The sequence below is a fragment of the Lipotes vexillifer genome, unplaced genomic scaffold (assembly GCF_000442215.2).
Source record: "Lipotes vexillifer unplaced genomic scaffold, Lipotes_vexillifer_v1.1 scaffold776, whole genome shotgun sequence".
NCBI classification, from domain to species: Eukaryota; Metazoa; Chordata; class Mammalia; order Artiodactyla; family Lipotidae; genus Lipotes; species Lipotes vexillifer.
In genome coordinates, this window is record NW_006777292.1 from 2,110,539 (window position 1) to 2,127,992 (window position 17,454).

Genomic DNA, 17,454 nt, shown 5'->3' on the forward strand with positions numbered 1-17,454 from the left:
CAGAACAGCAGGGACTGTAAATGAATACCCTCCAGAGAGAACAATGGGTACACGATGACAACACTATTATAGAAGGGTCTCCAACACTACGTGGAGACCACAATGTCTTACACCAAGCTTTCTGAAGCACATGGCTACTCTTAAAAATAGCAACCCAGAAGGGAATAAATCATATGGAGATTTTTTTAAATGTTATATTTCCTTTCCCAGAATTGGGTGAGGTGGAGAACAGTGACGGGCAGAAAGATAAAAAAGAGAACAGAAATAACAGAGAAACTCAGCTCATTCTTCCATGAAGCACTGGTATACAAAAGCAACATAGAAAAGGTTAAGATTTATCTCCATAAATCTAAAATATCATGAGAAAAGAAAGCTGAGCATCCACTCAAGTATGCTTAAAATGTCGTAGGAGCACGAACACATAATTCACTAAGTCAAAGGGAAACGTAAAAGGACAGACACTTGTTTTTCTCCAAGTATTGCCTGGATGAAAAAACAAAAAAAGGTACCCAAAATAGTTCGCAATCAATTTTAAGATGCAAAATGAAGATTTTTCCTAGAGTACTTCTTTAACCTGGATATTTATATTTGACAGGTTTAACACTATCGCTTAGTGAGTACAGAAAACATCTTGGCTTTGACTGTTACAGAGCCTGCTGTTCACCGAAACGTTTAGGGCTGGCAAGCTGAAGTAGCTCAGATAAATTCTTCCGAGAAAATTGCACCCTGTTATAACTGCTTAGCATGGGTGTACTCAAATACAGTACCACACCCACAAAGGCCAAACGGATAAAGAATGAGCTCCATCTAAGCCCACCCACCAGGAGGCCACCCTGGCCTACATAAATTCTAGCCACCCTAGACCATCCTTCCACTGGTCTATCGGCAAGTATCTCAACCTTTTGGATATTTATATCCTTTTGTCAAAGATAAGTAGAATTATTAACTCCTAAGCCCATTTCTAAATTGTTTGAATGTTCTATGACTTCTTTCAAGGCAAAGTTAAACTTTATTCTTGTTCATTGTTTTCTTTTTAGTTTTGAGTCCCTCATCATACAGCTCAGATCCTCTACCACAGAAGGAACAGGGTGGGGGGAAGGAGGAGGTAAGGGATTAACATTTAAACCATGTGTAAGATACTGGTAAGTGTTTAAATATGTTTTTACTTATTTTTCATAACAACCATAGGTAGATATTATGCCCATTTTCCCCATGAGGGAACTAAGAGTCAGAGAAGCTAAGTAATGGTGACCCCAAGTCACCTAGTTAGTATGTTGTAGAGCTGGTCCTGGAACTTGGGCCTCCCTGAGTCCAAAGTTCTGCCCTTTTTATTGTCCCTTGTTGGCTACCTATTTGCTGCAACTATTAGTTGCAGAATAGAGGAAGACTTTAGGATAGGTTCACAGTCCTTGTGATTCAGTTCTTGACAGTGTGGCTTCATTATTTTATTTGAATTGCACTCCCAGGGTATCACATGCCTATATTCAAACATAAATATAAAAGTGCATTATTACCCTTAACTAGTATATTTTTCATTAATGCAAATAATTAAAGGCGGCCTTTATCTGGAATATCTTTCCCCGACTGGCCTACAATTTTATATGTAAGGTTTTCCCTCCCCTCAAATATCACCCACTAAATTCCCCAAAGTTATGGATTAGATTATATTTTTAATTTCCTTTGTATATGCCATAGCTCTCATGTATATTGCTATGCATTCCAGAAATCTATGTATTTTTATGAATAAATATTTTCATTTATAAAAGAAGAACATGAGTCAGGAAAAGTTAATATTTTCTTACTACTACATCATCAATGCAGGAGAAGGTTACTTCTGTGTGAAGTGAAGATTAAATACAGTTGTAAAAGTATTTCCTATCTCTAAAGTTTCTATCATCTGTCACTTATTCAAACACTATTTAAGCCTCTAGCCTATTTCTTCTTATTGCTCCAGGGTGCCTACTACATAATAGTTGGTCTGTAAATATTTGCTGAATTAACTACAACAATTTTAATATAATGAAATAACCTGAAATTATTTGTAATGGAACTTTGCTTTTGACTAATACTTCTTCTTATCAGTAAAAATACATTAAAATATGCCATGGATATCAAACATTACATCAAATACCATGTGTGAGTCCTAAGGCTCTCTGAACCACTTCCTTAAATGATGTAATATCTTTCTCCCAACAACTGGACTGTGTGTCACACTTGTATGCCTTAGAGAGATACTGGAACGCCTGAGGAAAGAAAAAGAACAACTTTCAGAATAACAAGTAGAATTCACATTTCAAACTCAGCTTCCTGGAAGTCATATGGAACTAATTCCAACCGAAAAACCAGCCTCTGTTGTTATGTAGCACAGTTTCTATGATTCTCATCAAAGAAGGGGCATAGATGCACATCCAACAGCAATGAGCAATTGAAAGAAATCAACTGGATGTGTCTGGATAGAGACACTTCCCTCCAAACAGAAAAATAAAAATGCTTGGTTTGGAAATCTATAAGAAGTATACACATTTCCCTAGCATTTGTAGCCATCAGCTTAAGAGACCAGTTTAGAGAATGAGGTGTGAACTTGGTGAAAACTACTGAATTACTGGTAGGTGTGTAAACTTACAGATGTTTAAAACACTCTGTTTCACAACCCCACCCTTGTGGATCCTTGAGGGAGAAGTCACAGATCAGAGAATTCAGAGTACCCTTAATTCTGCACATAAAGAGGGGACATAATTCAAGACAAAATGGAAGGACGGAAAGCAGGAGTGTGTGCATGCCTGCGTGTGAGTATGTGTTCTCTGGGCTGACAGGGCTTTGGTGGAAGCCAGCTGGGGGGACTGAGGGAGAAGAGAATGGCTAAGAATCCCACAGATTAGCTGTACTGTGGTGAATCCCAAATTTACACAAGAAGTACATTTGATTTGTTGTGGATGTTTTGAAAAGAGCACAAAATATTTAGTATTCCAACCTTGGAAATTCTGGAGGTGCATCTACATTCTAAGATAAGAAGCTAAAGGCATAACTTGAATCTATCTGGTGTTCTACTGCACTTGTGAGAAAGGGGCAGGGTAACCTTTGTAAAATATTTTATGTTTAGACTTTAAAAGCTCCTCTCTGATATTCTTATCTAGCCCCTTTTTCTTTCTCCTTTTCATAGTCTCCATCTCGGATTTAAACACTCCTTTGTCCTTGTACCGTCTACCTTAGTCTTCAGCAAGGAGCCTGCAGAAAGGGCTGTGGAGTAAGTAACAAGAACCAGCTGTTCGCTGCAGCTCTGGCGGGAGAGCAGGTTAAGACAGACCCTTTTGCAGGAAACAGAGAACAATTATTTAAGAAAAATTCATGGAAAGAAGAAAGATGAATACTTACAAATCTTAACCTGTCCACAATTCAGGGTGCTTACGTTAAGAACTCTGAATCACACCTGAAAACTTGAGCGTATTAATCTTACCTTTCAAATTATCACAGTCTTCCTCCAACCATCAAAAACGCAGATCCACTACACCTATGTTGAAACAGAAGGCAAGAGCCCCGGAGGACTGAGGCAGGCCTCACCTTTTCATTTTCATCAGGCTTGTCACTCTGCCCATTTCCACACACTTGGGCATACAGCCTCCAGATTTCTCCGTCGTTCGTCACTCTTGAAGTTACTCTGCCAAACAGCTCCTGCAGCTTTCCTCTGAGGCCAGATGCAACATCTCCACTACGATCAGCCGTCCCATCCATCACTGCCCTGACCAGAATTGTAAGGACCTTAAAAGATGCACAGGAGAAACTGGGAAGCTAGAAACAACCAAACAATAACTAAAAACAAAGAGCTACCCTCACCATCAATGAAGATGACAGTGAAAAACCTTGTCAGGCCTGTAAGAATTATCACCGTCACTTTTGAAAAATAAAACACAAGACGAGCCATCCCGAACCACGGTCTGGAATCGCAGGTCGACTACCTCTCCCAGTGTCCCTTTTCAGGCTCCTTGGAGGGCTCTGCTTCCACAGGGCCCTAGGCTCTGTGCACCTTTCTTCACACTCTGAGGGCTCTCTCTGAATGATCTGCTCCACACCTGTAGGTGCAAATACGCTATGACCAAGTCTACCCGATACTGTCAGCCCAGCTCCAGCCCGACTCCTCTCTGGAGCCCCAGGATTGTGCACCTCCGTATCTATCAGCCATGTCCCATCAACATCTCATGCTCCATCGATCCCAGAGGGAAACCTAGATCCCAGATCCCTCTTCCTCCTGCAGTCTCAGAGCCAGTGACCTGAGCGCCAACCTAGCGTCTCTTCTCCCCTGGCTGGGCCACACGTAACCAATCTGATTCAACATTAATGAGTCCTAAATCCAGCTTCTCCCCCTTTAGGTTGGGCCTCACTGTTCCCGCCTGGACTGCAGTGACAACACTCTCATTCTGCTAAAAGAGGTCCTGGCCCTTCCTAATTGTTGCATAATAAACTGCTAGTGCATTTGCCTTAGGTATGCAGGGTACCCACAAAGTAGCTCTTGACCTTCCAACTACCCCAGGTCCGCTCACCATTTGCAATTTCGTGGCCATCTCATTTTCATTAGTCAGATGCCTTGAATGCTGATAGATGAATTAAGGTGAGCCCCACCATGGGTTACACTGTTATGACAAGCTACATCTGTCACATCTATATTAGGCTGTGTATCTCAAGGCTTCCTGGAAGCATAGAAAGTGCATCCTCCATCATCCACTCTTGTGACAGAAGACCAGCGAAGACACACGGATCCACCTAAAGAACCAGCTCGAGGAGAGTGCCCTCAGACCTTGCTGCTACTCAGTGCAGCCCTTGGACTGACAGCACTGGCATCACCAAGGAGCTTGCTGTAAATGAGGAATCCTGGATGGAGATGCCACTCCATCTCAACTGAGATTCTGCATTTCTAACGAGCTCCCAGGTGATGCTGATGTTGATGGTCCACAGATCACACTCTGAGTGGCAAGGTTCCAAGAGACAGGGTGCCACATCTTTATTCTTCCTCTGAACTTCAGGGAGAGGACCACATTTCATCACCTTGTGTCCCCAGTATCTAACATCATGCCTGGCACACAGCTCTGATGCAATGACTACTTATGCCTGAAAGAAAGACTGAATGAACACACCTCTTTCAGAAAGCTTTGCTAAGAGAAATGCAACCAGTGTGACACCTTGCTCTGTCTCCCCATAGAGCATTCTGATCTAGGCATGAGATGCATCCAAGGAATCAAGGCTCCTCTGGCCCATGAACACTGTTAGGAATGTGAGCTCAGACTTATGGTCCTAATTATATACAGGGATAAAAGTGGACAGGAGAACACTCAATTGTGCTTTTTTCTTTTTTGATGGACAAGGTAAATTATCTCTGCCTGTAAATTCACATTACAATCCAACATGTACAGTTTTAAATCTGGAAGTAATGAAACAGATATTACAATTCCACTCACGGTTTTAAATATGAAAGTCACAATGCAGGAGAAACGGTATGAATGTGCACTACCTGTTTCGAGTAATCATTCTGTAACCGTTTCAAGGATTAACAGACTTCGAAAGAGATGGTCTATTGAAATAGTTACTAACATGGACAAATGAAGCATACTAAATTAGTAAAATTCTTTGTTTTTTTCTGGGATATCACAGTTGGCCCAACACCCTATCCCCTCATTTTGGCCACGGTGAGTAGCCAAAGGGGAAGAAAAATCTTTTGGCCTTCTTGCCAATAAAAATGGAGAGCTGCAGTACTGGTGTTTGAGAGGGGGAAAGTTGGTGAAGCGGGGTGTGTGTGTGTGTGTTTGTGGGTGCATAGAGGGAACTGCAAAAGGGTAAGGAGGTAGATAGAGTGCCTCTGTGTTGGGGTTAGGGGGCAGATACCAAACACCTCTACCCAATTCATATGCAGATACCATAAGTAGAGAGACCCTGAATATAAGGGGAAGCAATAACAAATTTGTTTTTATACTCTCTATTTGATGTACAATGGTTAAACAGCTGGATCTGGGCCTTAGAAGAGAGTTCTATATGGAAGAATACATAATAGAAGTCATTCATGGCCATGGCAGATGTTGCCTAGAGAGACTGAGTTGGGTAAGCATCAGACCAAGGATAGAGTCTTAAGGAACACAACATTTAAAAGGAGGATAGATGAACAGAGGTCTATGCACAAAGGAAAGGTGGGAGAAAGCGATGTCATGGAAACCAGGGAAGGAGAAAGTAACAAGGAGAGTACATCTACAGAAGATCAGGACTGGAAGATTCTGCTGGATTTGGCAGGTACATGGGTTAGTGACTGTATCCAGAGCTAAAGCCAGAAAAAGGAGGGCATGAGAGATCATGATTTTAGACAAGAGGCTAAGAGAATCACATGAAAACCAAGACAAGTATTAACATCATAAAAAACAAAAAGCAAAAAATACCCCCCAATCATAGTATCCTTTAATACCTATTTTGAATACAATTTGCATAGGCATATAATATTAATAGAAAATATTCATGTAACCAAAATTTTTAATATAAATATATTGGGAAAATAAGAAAGGGAAGTAGTGGAAATGCTAATATAAAAGAATTAAGTCCTTATTTACTATAATAGGAAGTCAACTGATAATACCTAAAATTTGGTTAATAAAAAATAGGAAGGGGGAGCGGTAGAGCAGGAAATTGCTGTATTTTGTTATAATCCTTATACTACGACTTAACTTGTAAAAACTATATGTTATCTGTTATTTTAATAACACAAAAATTTAATTTAAAAATAGAGAAAAAGAATAAATACAAAGATTGGCAAAGAGGAAACAAAAAACGACAGCACACATGAATATTCATTTATAAACTTTAAAATTATGTCTTTGGTGTGTGTGGGTGGAGGGGGGAGGGCCAAAGACTATAAGGGGACCTTGAGGACTTTGGGATGCTGGTGATGTTCTGACTCACACTCGGGGAAGGGCGTGGGGTGGCGGGGGGGCCCCGGGGGGTTTACACAGGTGCGTGCCCTTTGTGAAAATTCATGTTTACTTATGACCTCTGTACTTTTCTATATTTTCACTCTATTTTAATAAAAGTTAATTAAAAAGGTATTTCCTGCAATTAAGAAAACCCCATAAACTGAAGGAAAAAAATAAGAGTTATTAAAATACATTAACAAATGGAGCTAATATGTAATCTTCAAAAGTGGGTTTAGAGTGATAAAATTTTTTAAAAAACTATTAATGTTATAATTTACTGGTTAATATCATCATTTCCTTCCCTCTAACTGGTGAGAAAAATCACACTCTTGTTATCCAGACTGACTACCACAATAGTAACTTTTAACATATATTTAACCCTTCTTTAGTAAACAGATATTTTTAACTTAAAAAAAGCAAAGGGTGTTGTAGTAGGATTTCTTTGATAAAATGAATCACCAAGGATTATGATTTTCTCCTGGGCAGTCTACAAAGTTTACCTGCATTATAGTCCTTTGCACCATCAAAGGTGAAAAAGATTTTTTTTTAACAGGTAAATGTTTTTATCTACTGTAAACTGGGTAAAAATATGATTACTGAACCCATGAGTAACTAGTTAAAACTATAAATTATTAAGTATGTAATAAGAGGCTGAAGGGTAGAGTACTAAAGTTTAAGAATTTAGAGGTAAACGATTCTTGGGGAAACAGGATCCAAGATATGGCCACTTGGATGGGTTGCTCCTATGAAATAAGATGAGCGCAAAGAAGTTTAAGTCCAAAGTATTGGACATGCCATCTAACTAAAACCAAGTGTTCAAGAACAGTAGATCTAGAGTGGAGAGGAAGTTATACATAGTTGGTTGCTGAAGTCCACCATGAATATGGGGGAATGGCTAGGAAGTTGGTAAACAGCGGTAACGAGGACAGGTCTTCTGTCTGCAACATCACAGAACTGTTGTATCAAGGAGTCAATATACAGGTAAAGAGCTTCAAAAACTGTAAAGCAATATAAACCTATAAACTATCACAATCATCACTGACCCTCAACTTCCTTACTCTGTCAAAAGGGGACAGCAAAGCCCTCATCGTCGCCCACTCATTATGTGCCCCTATACTTACTTGGATTAAAATGGAGCTAAAGAAGAATAAACTCTACCACCATGGTATCAGCCCTCAATACCTCCCACTACCCCTGCTCTGAGCACTCACCATGTGCTAAGCCCCATTCTAAGTATGCGACCAACATGATTTCATTTAGTTCTCACTGTAACCCTAGGAAGCAGGGACTTTATTATCTCCACTTTACAAAGAAATTGAAGCATGAGAGGCAAAATGAACTTCTCAAGGGCACGGAGCAAGTGAATGGTGGAGCTGTGTCTTGAACACAAGTGATACTGGCCTCCTGAGTTTTGATGAGGATGAAGAGAAGACGATGATGATAGCAGGTAATATTTGTACATATACACCTTCCTATGAGCCGGGGGCTCTATGAACACAATCTTCCTAACAACCCTAGGGCGAAGGTGCTCTTGTTATTTGCATTCTGCAGATGAAGAAACTGGAGCAGAGAAGGTAAGTAACTTGTCCAAGGTCACACACCTAGGGAAGGCAGAGGTGGATTTGAACCTGCAGCTCGCACCCTGGCTCTTGCTCTCAAGCATTTGCTGTATTAAATGATAAAGCACAGCTCCTTACTCCTCTGTTGTTCCTTCTTTTCTAATAATAAGTTCTTTTCACTGGAAAGATTTGCTCTTTTATGAAATATGTATGCCAATAACTTTGATCAGTTCATTATCATTTTTTGCCAAATCTTGAATCAACCCAAACCAGACAGGTTTTTGTCGTTTTTTCTTTTTTAACTTAAAAATTTCCCCAAGACATTGGAGCTAATAAAAAATAAAAAGAGAAAATAAAATTTGCAAACACAAGCACTACTGTCATTAATTTCTAATTTCTTTACTGTATGTAAATTTTTAAATATAATACTATGTAAACTGTTTTATCTTCCTTTTTCACTTAACATTATGTCATAGAATTTTTTGATGTTTTCATATATTCTTTAGATAGATCACTTTAATAGATTCAAAGCCTCCCACTGGGTTGACAGAGCACAGTCTATTTAACAATTCCTCTGCAGTTAGATAGTTAGGCTGTTTCCATGTACTGCCATTGTCCTTATGATTATAAAGAGCACTTCACTGCATATTTTTGTGCCTAAACATTTTTTCATACTGAAGCTTCTTTAGGTTAGAATTCCAGGAATAGAACTATGGAATCAAGGGAATGAACATTTTAAGACTCTAGAGATAAGCTGGATACTTTCAAAAAGGGCTAAATCAAATTAGATGTCCATCTGTAGTATATGAAAATGTGTCATTTCACTGCATATTACCAGCACTGTGTGTGTGTGTGTGTGTGTGTGTAGGTGTTTTAATCTTTGATATTTTGTTCCACTAAAAATATATGCAGCTATTATTCTGAATTTTACTTTATTATCAGTGAATTTAAATCTCTTTCCAAATTTTTGTTGAGTAAGTATATTTCCTTTTTAAGATATTTAAATTTTTTCTTAATTTGTACAGAACTCATTATTTTCCAATGTGAAAACGGTTTTATTGTTCATCTTTATATGGAGATTACATAGCCTACAAGCTGATGCACTAACATTGCTAGCCTCTTTTTCTGAACCCCAATTCTGTACACTGCTTAAAAAAAAGAGAAAGTTGATGAATCTGAGAAAGTAACAGCAAACACATGGGAAACCCTGGAGAGACAGAGACTGGCTGGGTCCTGGTTTGGTGGAGACGAGCAGCCCAGGATGGAAACGTGCAAGGGACCAAGGTTCACAGATGGGCTGAGAAAAGCTGTTTAGTTGTGCTTTTTTTTTCTTCCACACACTACTCTATACACCACTTGCCATCAACGTGGAGAGACTGAAACACAGCAGCGCCAGCCCAGTGCAAGCCAGGGACCAGGCAGGTACCGCCTGGGGGCAGAGGGCTTGGCCAGCCCCCCACCTGCTGAGGTTGGATGACTACTCAGGAAGATGGGACTGGAAGAAAGCAGTGCCTGGCAGAGATAAGAAAGGTTTATCTTTCTTAGGAGGAGCCAGGCCACTTGGTGGTGGTGGTGGTGGTGGTGGGAGGAGGCATTGGCAAGGTGTTTCCAAAAGGTGAGCTCCCCTCGTGGCCCAAACTCACCATAAGGGGCACAGTTGGTCCTGGGCTTGCTTTAGATCCTCTCACCAAGTACGCGTTACCAGTCAAGGTAATACCCCCAGGGGAGTTGAGCCAATAGGGACAAAATTAAGACATCTGAAAAGTGCAACCATAATGAAAGAAACAAATTGAACAGCCTATGTGAAAAAGAATTCAAGGGACATGTGGAGGAAAACTTGATTTCATAATACATATCCTCAGGAAGATGAGTGGGAAAAACCAAGGGAATGGTGAGATCCCCAGGGTAGCAGTATAAGCGGGGAAGAAAAATAGCGTGAGGACTGAGCCTGGAATTGCTCTCACAGGGAAGGAAAGGCGAGAACGATTCTGCAAAGGAGATGAGGAAGCTGCATCTGGTAGCATAAGAGTTGTGAAATTCTGGAAGCCAGCTGAAGAAAGCATTTGAAGAAGGAAGAGAGATCACCTGCGTTAAGTGTAACAGATAGGCTGAGAAACCTGAGGGCTGACAGCTGTCCCCTGGATGTGGCAATATAGACCCTGACAACAGCAAGCTCAGTAGGCTGGCGGAGATGAGCCTAGAGGGCGTGGGCTCCAAAGAGGACAGGAAGAAGGGAAGTGGAGACTGTGCAGCAAGATGCTTCTCCCAAAGAGTCAGCCCTGAAGAGCAGCAGAGAAATGGGGTGGGGACTGGGCTGGGGGCAGGGGGAGTGCACATAAATTATTTGTGCACAGTTGGTAAAGCTTGAGAACTTTCAAAAAACAAGAGCAATGATAAATACATTTGTAATATAACACAGCTATACAGGTAAACTTTAACCCACGGTGATTATAAGGGAAGGTCCACTTGCCTTTTTATTGGAAAACTAGTCCTAATACTCTACTCCAAAAATATTCTTTATTTCGTCTGTGGTTTTTCTCTTGAGGTTCTGGACACCCTTGGGGATCTAATTGAGAGTTTTGAACCCTCTACCCAGAATAGGTACATAGACACATACACAAATTTTTTTCATGATATTTCAGGTAATCTCACAATCTTCTGAAGCCTAAAAATAGATCCTTCTTAGAAATTCTAATTTGTCCACCATGGCATGGGATTCCGGTCTTCTCTCTCAATACTGCATACGACTAAGTAAGTGTATCTCTTTGAAAAGCTTTATTAGTTTTCTACCAACTCCTTCCCTATTCTTATTATCCCTTCTGTCCCTTCCAGATGTTCAAATCTCTGGTATTGTTTTAGGCAAGACCTTCATGTGATCAGCTGAGGTCTCTCTGGCCTTCTCTCAGGGGCACCACTGTGCATGTCGCCTCTCCTTCTACCAAAGCTACCAATGAGGTGTGTGTTGGATACACTCCCTTACCTTTACCAACCTCACTATTCTCAAAGCCACTGCTTTCTCCCTGAAAAGGAGCATGAAAGTTGTGGTGGGATGAATAGTGTCCCCCCCACAAATCCATGTTGAAACAGAACCTCAGAATGTGATCTCGTTTGGAAATAGGGTCCCTGTAGAAATAATTAGTTAGGCTGAAGTCAGATTAGATTAGTGTGGGCCCTAAATCCAATGACTAACGTTCTTCTAAGAAAAGGAGCCGACAAAGGGAGACATGAGGGAAGGAGGTGAAGTAGGTGAAGAGGGAGACACAGGTTAGAATTATGCAGCCACAAGCCAAGGAATGCCAGGAACCAGAAGCTGGAAGAGGCAAGGAAAGATTCTTCACTGAGCCTTTAGAGGGAGCATGGCCCCACCAACACCTTGATTTCAGACTTCTAGCCTCCATTACTGAAGAGAATCAATTTCTGTTGTCTGAAGACACCAAGCTTGTAGTAATTTGGTAGAGTAGCCCCAGGTAACGAATCCAGCAGTCTTATGTAGAAAGACTAAGGCAACATGGAGAACAGTACGACGAACACTTCCCAGGGCACTTAACTGGCTTCTCCTAACCCTCTTCCAGTTTCAGTTCAAGAAGCACTAAATGAGGCTGTCATGTCTCAGCCTGTCCCTCCTCAGGACAGTGACGTCCAGCCCCCTGGTCAGAAGTCATCTTTTCCTCATGTGTAGAAGTTTTCAATTCAAATCTCTCCATCTTTTCTTTAGCAGACGCGGCTTTTGTGTCATGATTAAAAATGTTTTCTCCACCCCCAAGCTTATAAAAATATTTACCATACTTTCTTTTAAGTGCTTTTATGGTTTTACTTTTTCAGTAATAGCGACGATACAATCACGATGCTGACGGCAGCTATACTCACAGCACTCATATGTGCCAGGCACTATTCTCTGCCCTTTACATATATTAACTTACTTACTCTTCACAACAATCTTGTGAGGTACTAATATCATCCCTGTTTTACGAAACTGAAGAACAAAGTGGTCAGTAATTTGCTCAGGTCATACAGCTAGTGACTGGCAGAGGTAGTAAGCAAAGGCTGTCTAACCCCAGAATCTATGCTCTTACCTACAACATGATCCTGCTTCTCAAGCCATTTCAATTTAAATATTTATCCAGGGACTTCCCTGGCGGTCCAGTGGTTAAGACTCTGTGCTTCCACTGCAGGGGGCACAGGTTCAATCCCTGGTCGGGGAACTAAAGATCCCGCATGCCAGGTGGCACAGCCAAAAAATAAATAAATATCTTATCCATTTGAATTTATTTTGGTTTAAGGAGTGAAGCAGAGCCTTCATTTTGGGTCCCAAATGCTTGGCCAACTATTTCAATACATATTGAAAATTTTATTTTATCCCACAGATTTAAAATGCCATCCTTAACATGAACTAAATTCTCATACTTGAGTCTGTTTCTGAATCCTCTCTCCTGTCCCATTTCATTCCTGTAGCAGATGTTAACTCTTAATATAATAAGGATATTATTAGCTTTTTATCTTTTCTATTTGTTACAAATATTTCATCACATATTTTTTCCATGAAGTCATAAAAATTCCTTCACGTTTTTTTTTTCTTGCTTCAAAGTTCAGGAAATATGGTAAATACCCACTTGTACTGCTAATTTTTCTAGGAGATGAAAAAATATTTAGCATATATTTAGCCCATTTGGAATTCATTTGGTGTATCATAAAATAATCTAAGTATATTTTTTGAGCCTGGATGTTTGGAGGGATTTCATTTTAATCAATATAAACAGCCCTGCAGTCCCTCACTTCCTAACTAAACCAATGCCACACCACCAATTTCATGTAATGACGTCTAAATCTCTAACCCACATCTCTAATCACTTCAGTGATAGAGCACTTTTGTTTCATTCTCTTTCCTCAGCCTATTTCTCACTTCCATCATGGTCCATGGACTGCATCAAGCAAAGTGTGACTGTGGGGGACCACCACTAGCCCCTGAAGAGAGCTGACTTTTTCTCACATGGAGGAGCAGCGATTCTAATCTCCACAAAGAAAAGTATAACTATCCTCTTCCCCAACACTAACCTTGAGGTCCTTGGCCAAGTCTCCCCAAAATCTTGGCTGAAAGCACAAGGCGTTGGCCCTTTGAATCCTGGAGGTCTTCAAAGCAGGAAGGAATAGGATTGCCTCAGGTCCAGTTACAAACACTTCCAGGAGGGCTGGAGGCCAGGAATGAGGCCATTTCCCGCCTCCCTGGCTTGGCCAAGTCCCCCCTCCACTTGGAGCTCTCTAAAGAACCTGCTCTGTTTCCTGGTCTGATAACCCTGACCCTTGGCTTCCCCACACCTCAGTTATCAGAGAGACGTAGGCAGTTTAACATTGTCTTTTTCACTCCTTCACCAAAAAAAGAAAAAATTTCTTCACATGTGGAAAAGGCATGCACAGGTTTTAGGTTAAATAGGTCAGACTTCAGACTTCACGTCTTGGCTTGACTGCTCGTTAGCTGTGAAAGATCAACGTTATTAGTTCATCTTGCTGAGCCTCAGATACTTCAGCAGTAAAATGGAGATAGGATCTACTTCACAGAGACAGAATTTGTATACAATATATCCATCCCCTCTGCTCTTCTCTCTCAGGTAAGCCCAGCTACCACTGGCTCCAGGACTTCAATCTGGTTGGCAACCTGCCCCACTGCCCATCAACACCACCTCCCTCCTTCCCAAAATAGAAATCCACACAAAGAACAACATCCATAGGAAAGAATACATATTGTATGACATTCAAGAGAAAGCAAAACTGAACTGTGGTGACAGAAATCAGATAGTAGCTGCCTGGCTGAGGGGAAAGGGTGGTGGTTCAGTTGACTGGAAAGGGGTATAATAGAACTTTCTCTGGTGATGAAAATGTTCCATATCTCTTTTGGGAAGTAGTTACATAAGAATACATAGTGGTCAAAACACATCAAACTTACACTTAAGATCTGTGCATTTTATTATATGTAAATTATACCCCAATTTGAAGGAAAAAAAACTTTGTTAGATATAGTTCAAATGCACATTAATATGATGGGGAAATGTGCTTTTTAATATAAATCTTCCCAGAGACTTCAAGGCTTGGTTCACACAGAAAACAGACATGCCTAAATGTGATTCTTATCTCTGGTTCCTACTAGATATATGACTGGTCAAGTTATATAACCTCTCTGGGTCTCACAGTCATACATTGTAAAATGAGGACTATTTAGTACCCACCTCAAATACTGTATGCCCTATAAAAGATAATCCGTGTTAAGTGCCAAGAACATAGTAAGCACTGGATATTACGTTAATCCCCTTTCCTTCCTCTTCCATTTATAAACAGCAAGTGGGGTGCAATAATGCAATACTTAAATTTTTCCCAAAATGACTGAAAGTTATCAAAGAAGAAGGAAGAAGAGGAGGAAGGGGAGGAGGAGGGGGGATGGGGGAAGAGCAGGAAAAAAGAAAAGGAAAAAGAAAAAAATGAACACATCAACATTAGAAATTATCCCAAGGAAAGAAGCATGAATATACACAAGCATTTGTCTACGAGGATATTCACGGCACTATTAACAATAGTAGAAAACTGGAAAATCAAACAGGGACTAATTACACAGAAACATGAAAATTAGTTTTATGATAGATTAATAAAAGTGTGTACAATCCAGACATGAATATAAATATTATAGAACAGTGCTCTTGAGTTATACTAATCTATGCATTAGTCAAAATTAGGACATAGAGAGAAAAGGCAGTAAATGATAAAGGTAGTATTTCCACCCATTCTCCTATTACAAATAGTGAGAAAAACAATTTATAGCTAATTTATCATGTATATTAAAATGAATATGAATTTACACGCACACAATAAAAAAATTAAAATGGCAGTAATCACATCTATAAAGAAGTAGAAAAAGAATAGATAAAAAGAGAATTTTAAAGCAAACTGAAACAGAATGAGGTCAGGTAGTGTGAAACATAAGAATATCAGAGTTTTTTTGAAAGACACCTGTTGACAAACTTGCAGAGTCAACTTCAGTAAAATTATTTTAGCCAAGATAAAAATATTCCAGACAAGCTATCAACTGTCTCAGTCCACACTGACTAGCAGTGAGAAAACATGATGGCAGACACAAATATGCCACGAAGCTAAATATGACTAAGACCACACTAGCCATCAAGACCTTCCTTCAGTGATGATTTAACCAGTCTGTAGTGATTCTACCCGCACCTGCCAGAGACCAAAGACCTCCATCAGTATTCTGTGACACTTCTGGAGAAAGCTATTAACAGGGCCTACTATAAACTGACAAGTTATCTCACTGTGGCTATTTCTCCATCTGAATACTCGAAAGTTCTCTATTATAAGGTGCTAAAGATGGTCATTTGACCCGAACAAGTCACTGGTTATCTGGTTCTTACGTTCTGAGTAATATTTCCCCAAATCCAAATATAAAAATTAAGCTAACAGCCATAACATCTGACATCTTTATAGCACCTTATGTTTCTCTAGGTGTTCTGTTTATAAGCAGTATTTTGTCTAACAGGAATGATTCTTGGTGTTCCTGTGTGTGGCAGGGGTGCTGAGGGAAGAAGTCTTAAGAATACAGACGCCACCCTTGATTGTTTCTAAAAATACTGAACTTTTATAAAAACTAATTTCAAACCCATCAAAATATTAGTGCTCAGATGAAATACTATTGTACGAAAGGAGGTTTGGTTCAAATTCTGAATTTGAGGAACAAAAGAATTACAGGAAAAAAATCAAAATATTAGCTGGCCACGAATTTAAACTAAATCCTAATAATTTTCTCTAGGTAGGAAACGACTCAATTTTCACTTAAGTTAAAAATGATATAAGTTAAATACTCTGCTAAAACAGGTAGAGGATTAGAAAATTTTCAATGGGAATTTAGAACACAGTTTTGCTATGGGTGAAAATTCTTATGATTAGATTTGCCGGAAGGAGTTTAAAACTGTGAATATGATCACTAAAATATGTTTGGAAACTCTATTTAAGATAAAAATTAAATGAAAGCATCTTAATTTATGCTGGGAGAAGTTTCGGGGTTTTTTTTAAACTTTTTTTCCTTTTCTGAAAAACACTCAAAATACATCTCTATGCATTCAGAACAAGCTTCGTGAAAGGAAAAAAAAAAAGAATTTATTTCAAGTGTAAAATGGAATATATACTACCAATGCAAATTATTTACATTCTCCCTGAGATTTTAGAACAGGCTTCACAAGGCTTTCTTAGTAAAGAAAGGTCTTTTAAAAAATTACAGTTGAGATAAACAAGAGACAAGCAGTTTGCAATCTCTGCACCATCCTCAGTGGTTCAGCAACACGAGATCTGTTCAGAGCCTCATCAGTGCCATTTGCCAAGGGGCTAAGTGCAGAAGAGAAAGAGCCATCACAATGGTGAACAGGACAAGTACTAGATGGCCAGAGGACTGTGCAAACAGATTGGCTAGGGTTCCTATCCTCTCTAGGATGTAAAACTCTGCTATGCTTCCATGCACGTTTTAAGTGATATTCACTCTATAAAATTCAAGTCCCTTCTTTCTATAATGGATGGTCAATGTACAACAGTTAAAAAGGGGGAAAAAAAACCAAAAGAACAAGGAAAAGAAAAGTAATTGAAGGGGTCAATAATGCTCCTGTAAGTAGGTATATGGTTCTACTTGAAGCCACAGATCTTTAAGTGAACTGCCCAGAAACTGCCTGAGCTTTAAAGCAATTTAGTGAATTATACAGCTGGATTTGCAAGAACATGCAAACAGGTTGAGGGCTGGGGCTACGAAACCAGAAACCAGACAAGGTAAATTTTGGAACATCTGGAGTACATCTACAATAAGCCATAAGAGTAGTGAGGTATTATCATATATTACATGTTATTTGTTTTTTCATAATTCCAAATTCACCACTTTAAATAATATATATGTTGATTATTGCAAATAAAGTATTAAA

General features: G+C 39.6%; 1 protein-coding gene across 1 annotated transcript in view; it reads right to left on the reverse strand.

Moving 5' to 3' along the window:
- TTC27 (tetratricopeptide repeat domain 27) overlaps positions 1 to 17,454 on the reverse strand; it is a 175,054-nt gene that overhangs the window by 6,578 nt on the left and 151,022 nt on the right. The window contains exons 17-18 of the mRNA XM_007450951.1: positions 3,559 to 3,756; positions 2,132 to 2,243 (exon numbers count right to left, since the gene is read on the reverse strand). Coding sequence (XP_007451013.1) covers positions 2,132 to 2,243; positions 3,559 to 3,756 — 310 coding nt within the window. The remainder of the gene's footprint in view (positions 1 to 2,131; positions 2,244 to 3,558; positions 3,757 to 17,454) is intronic.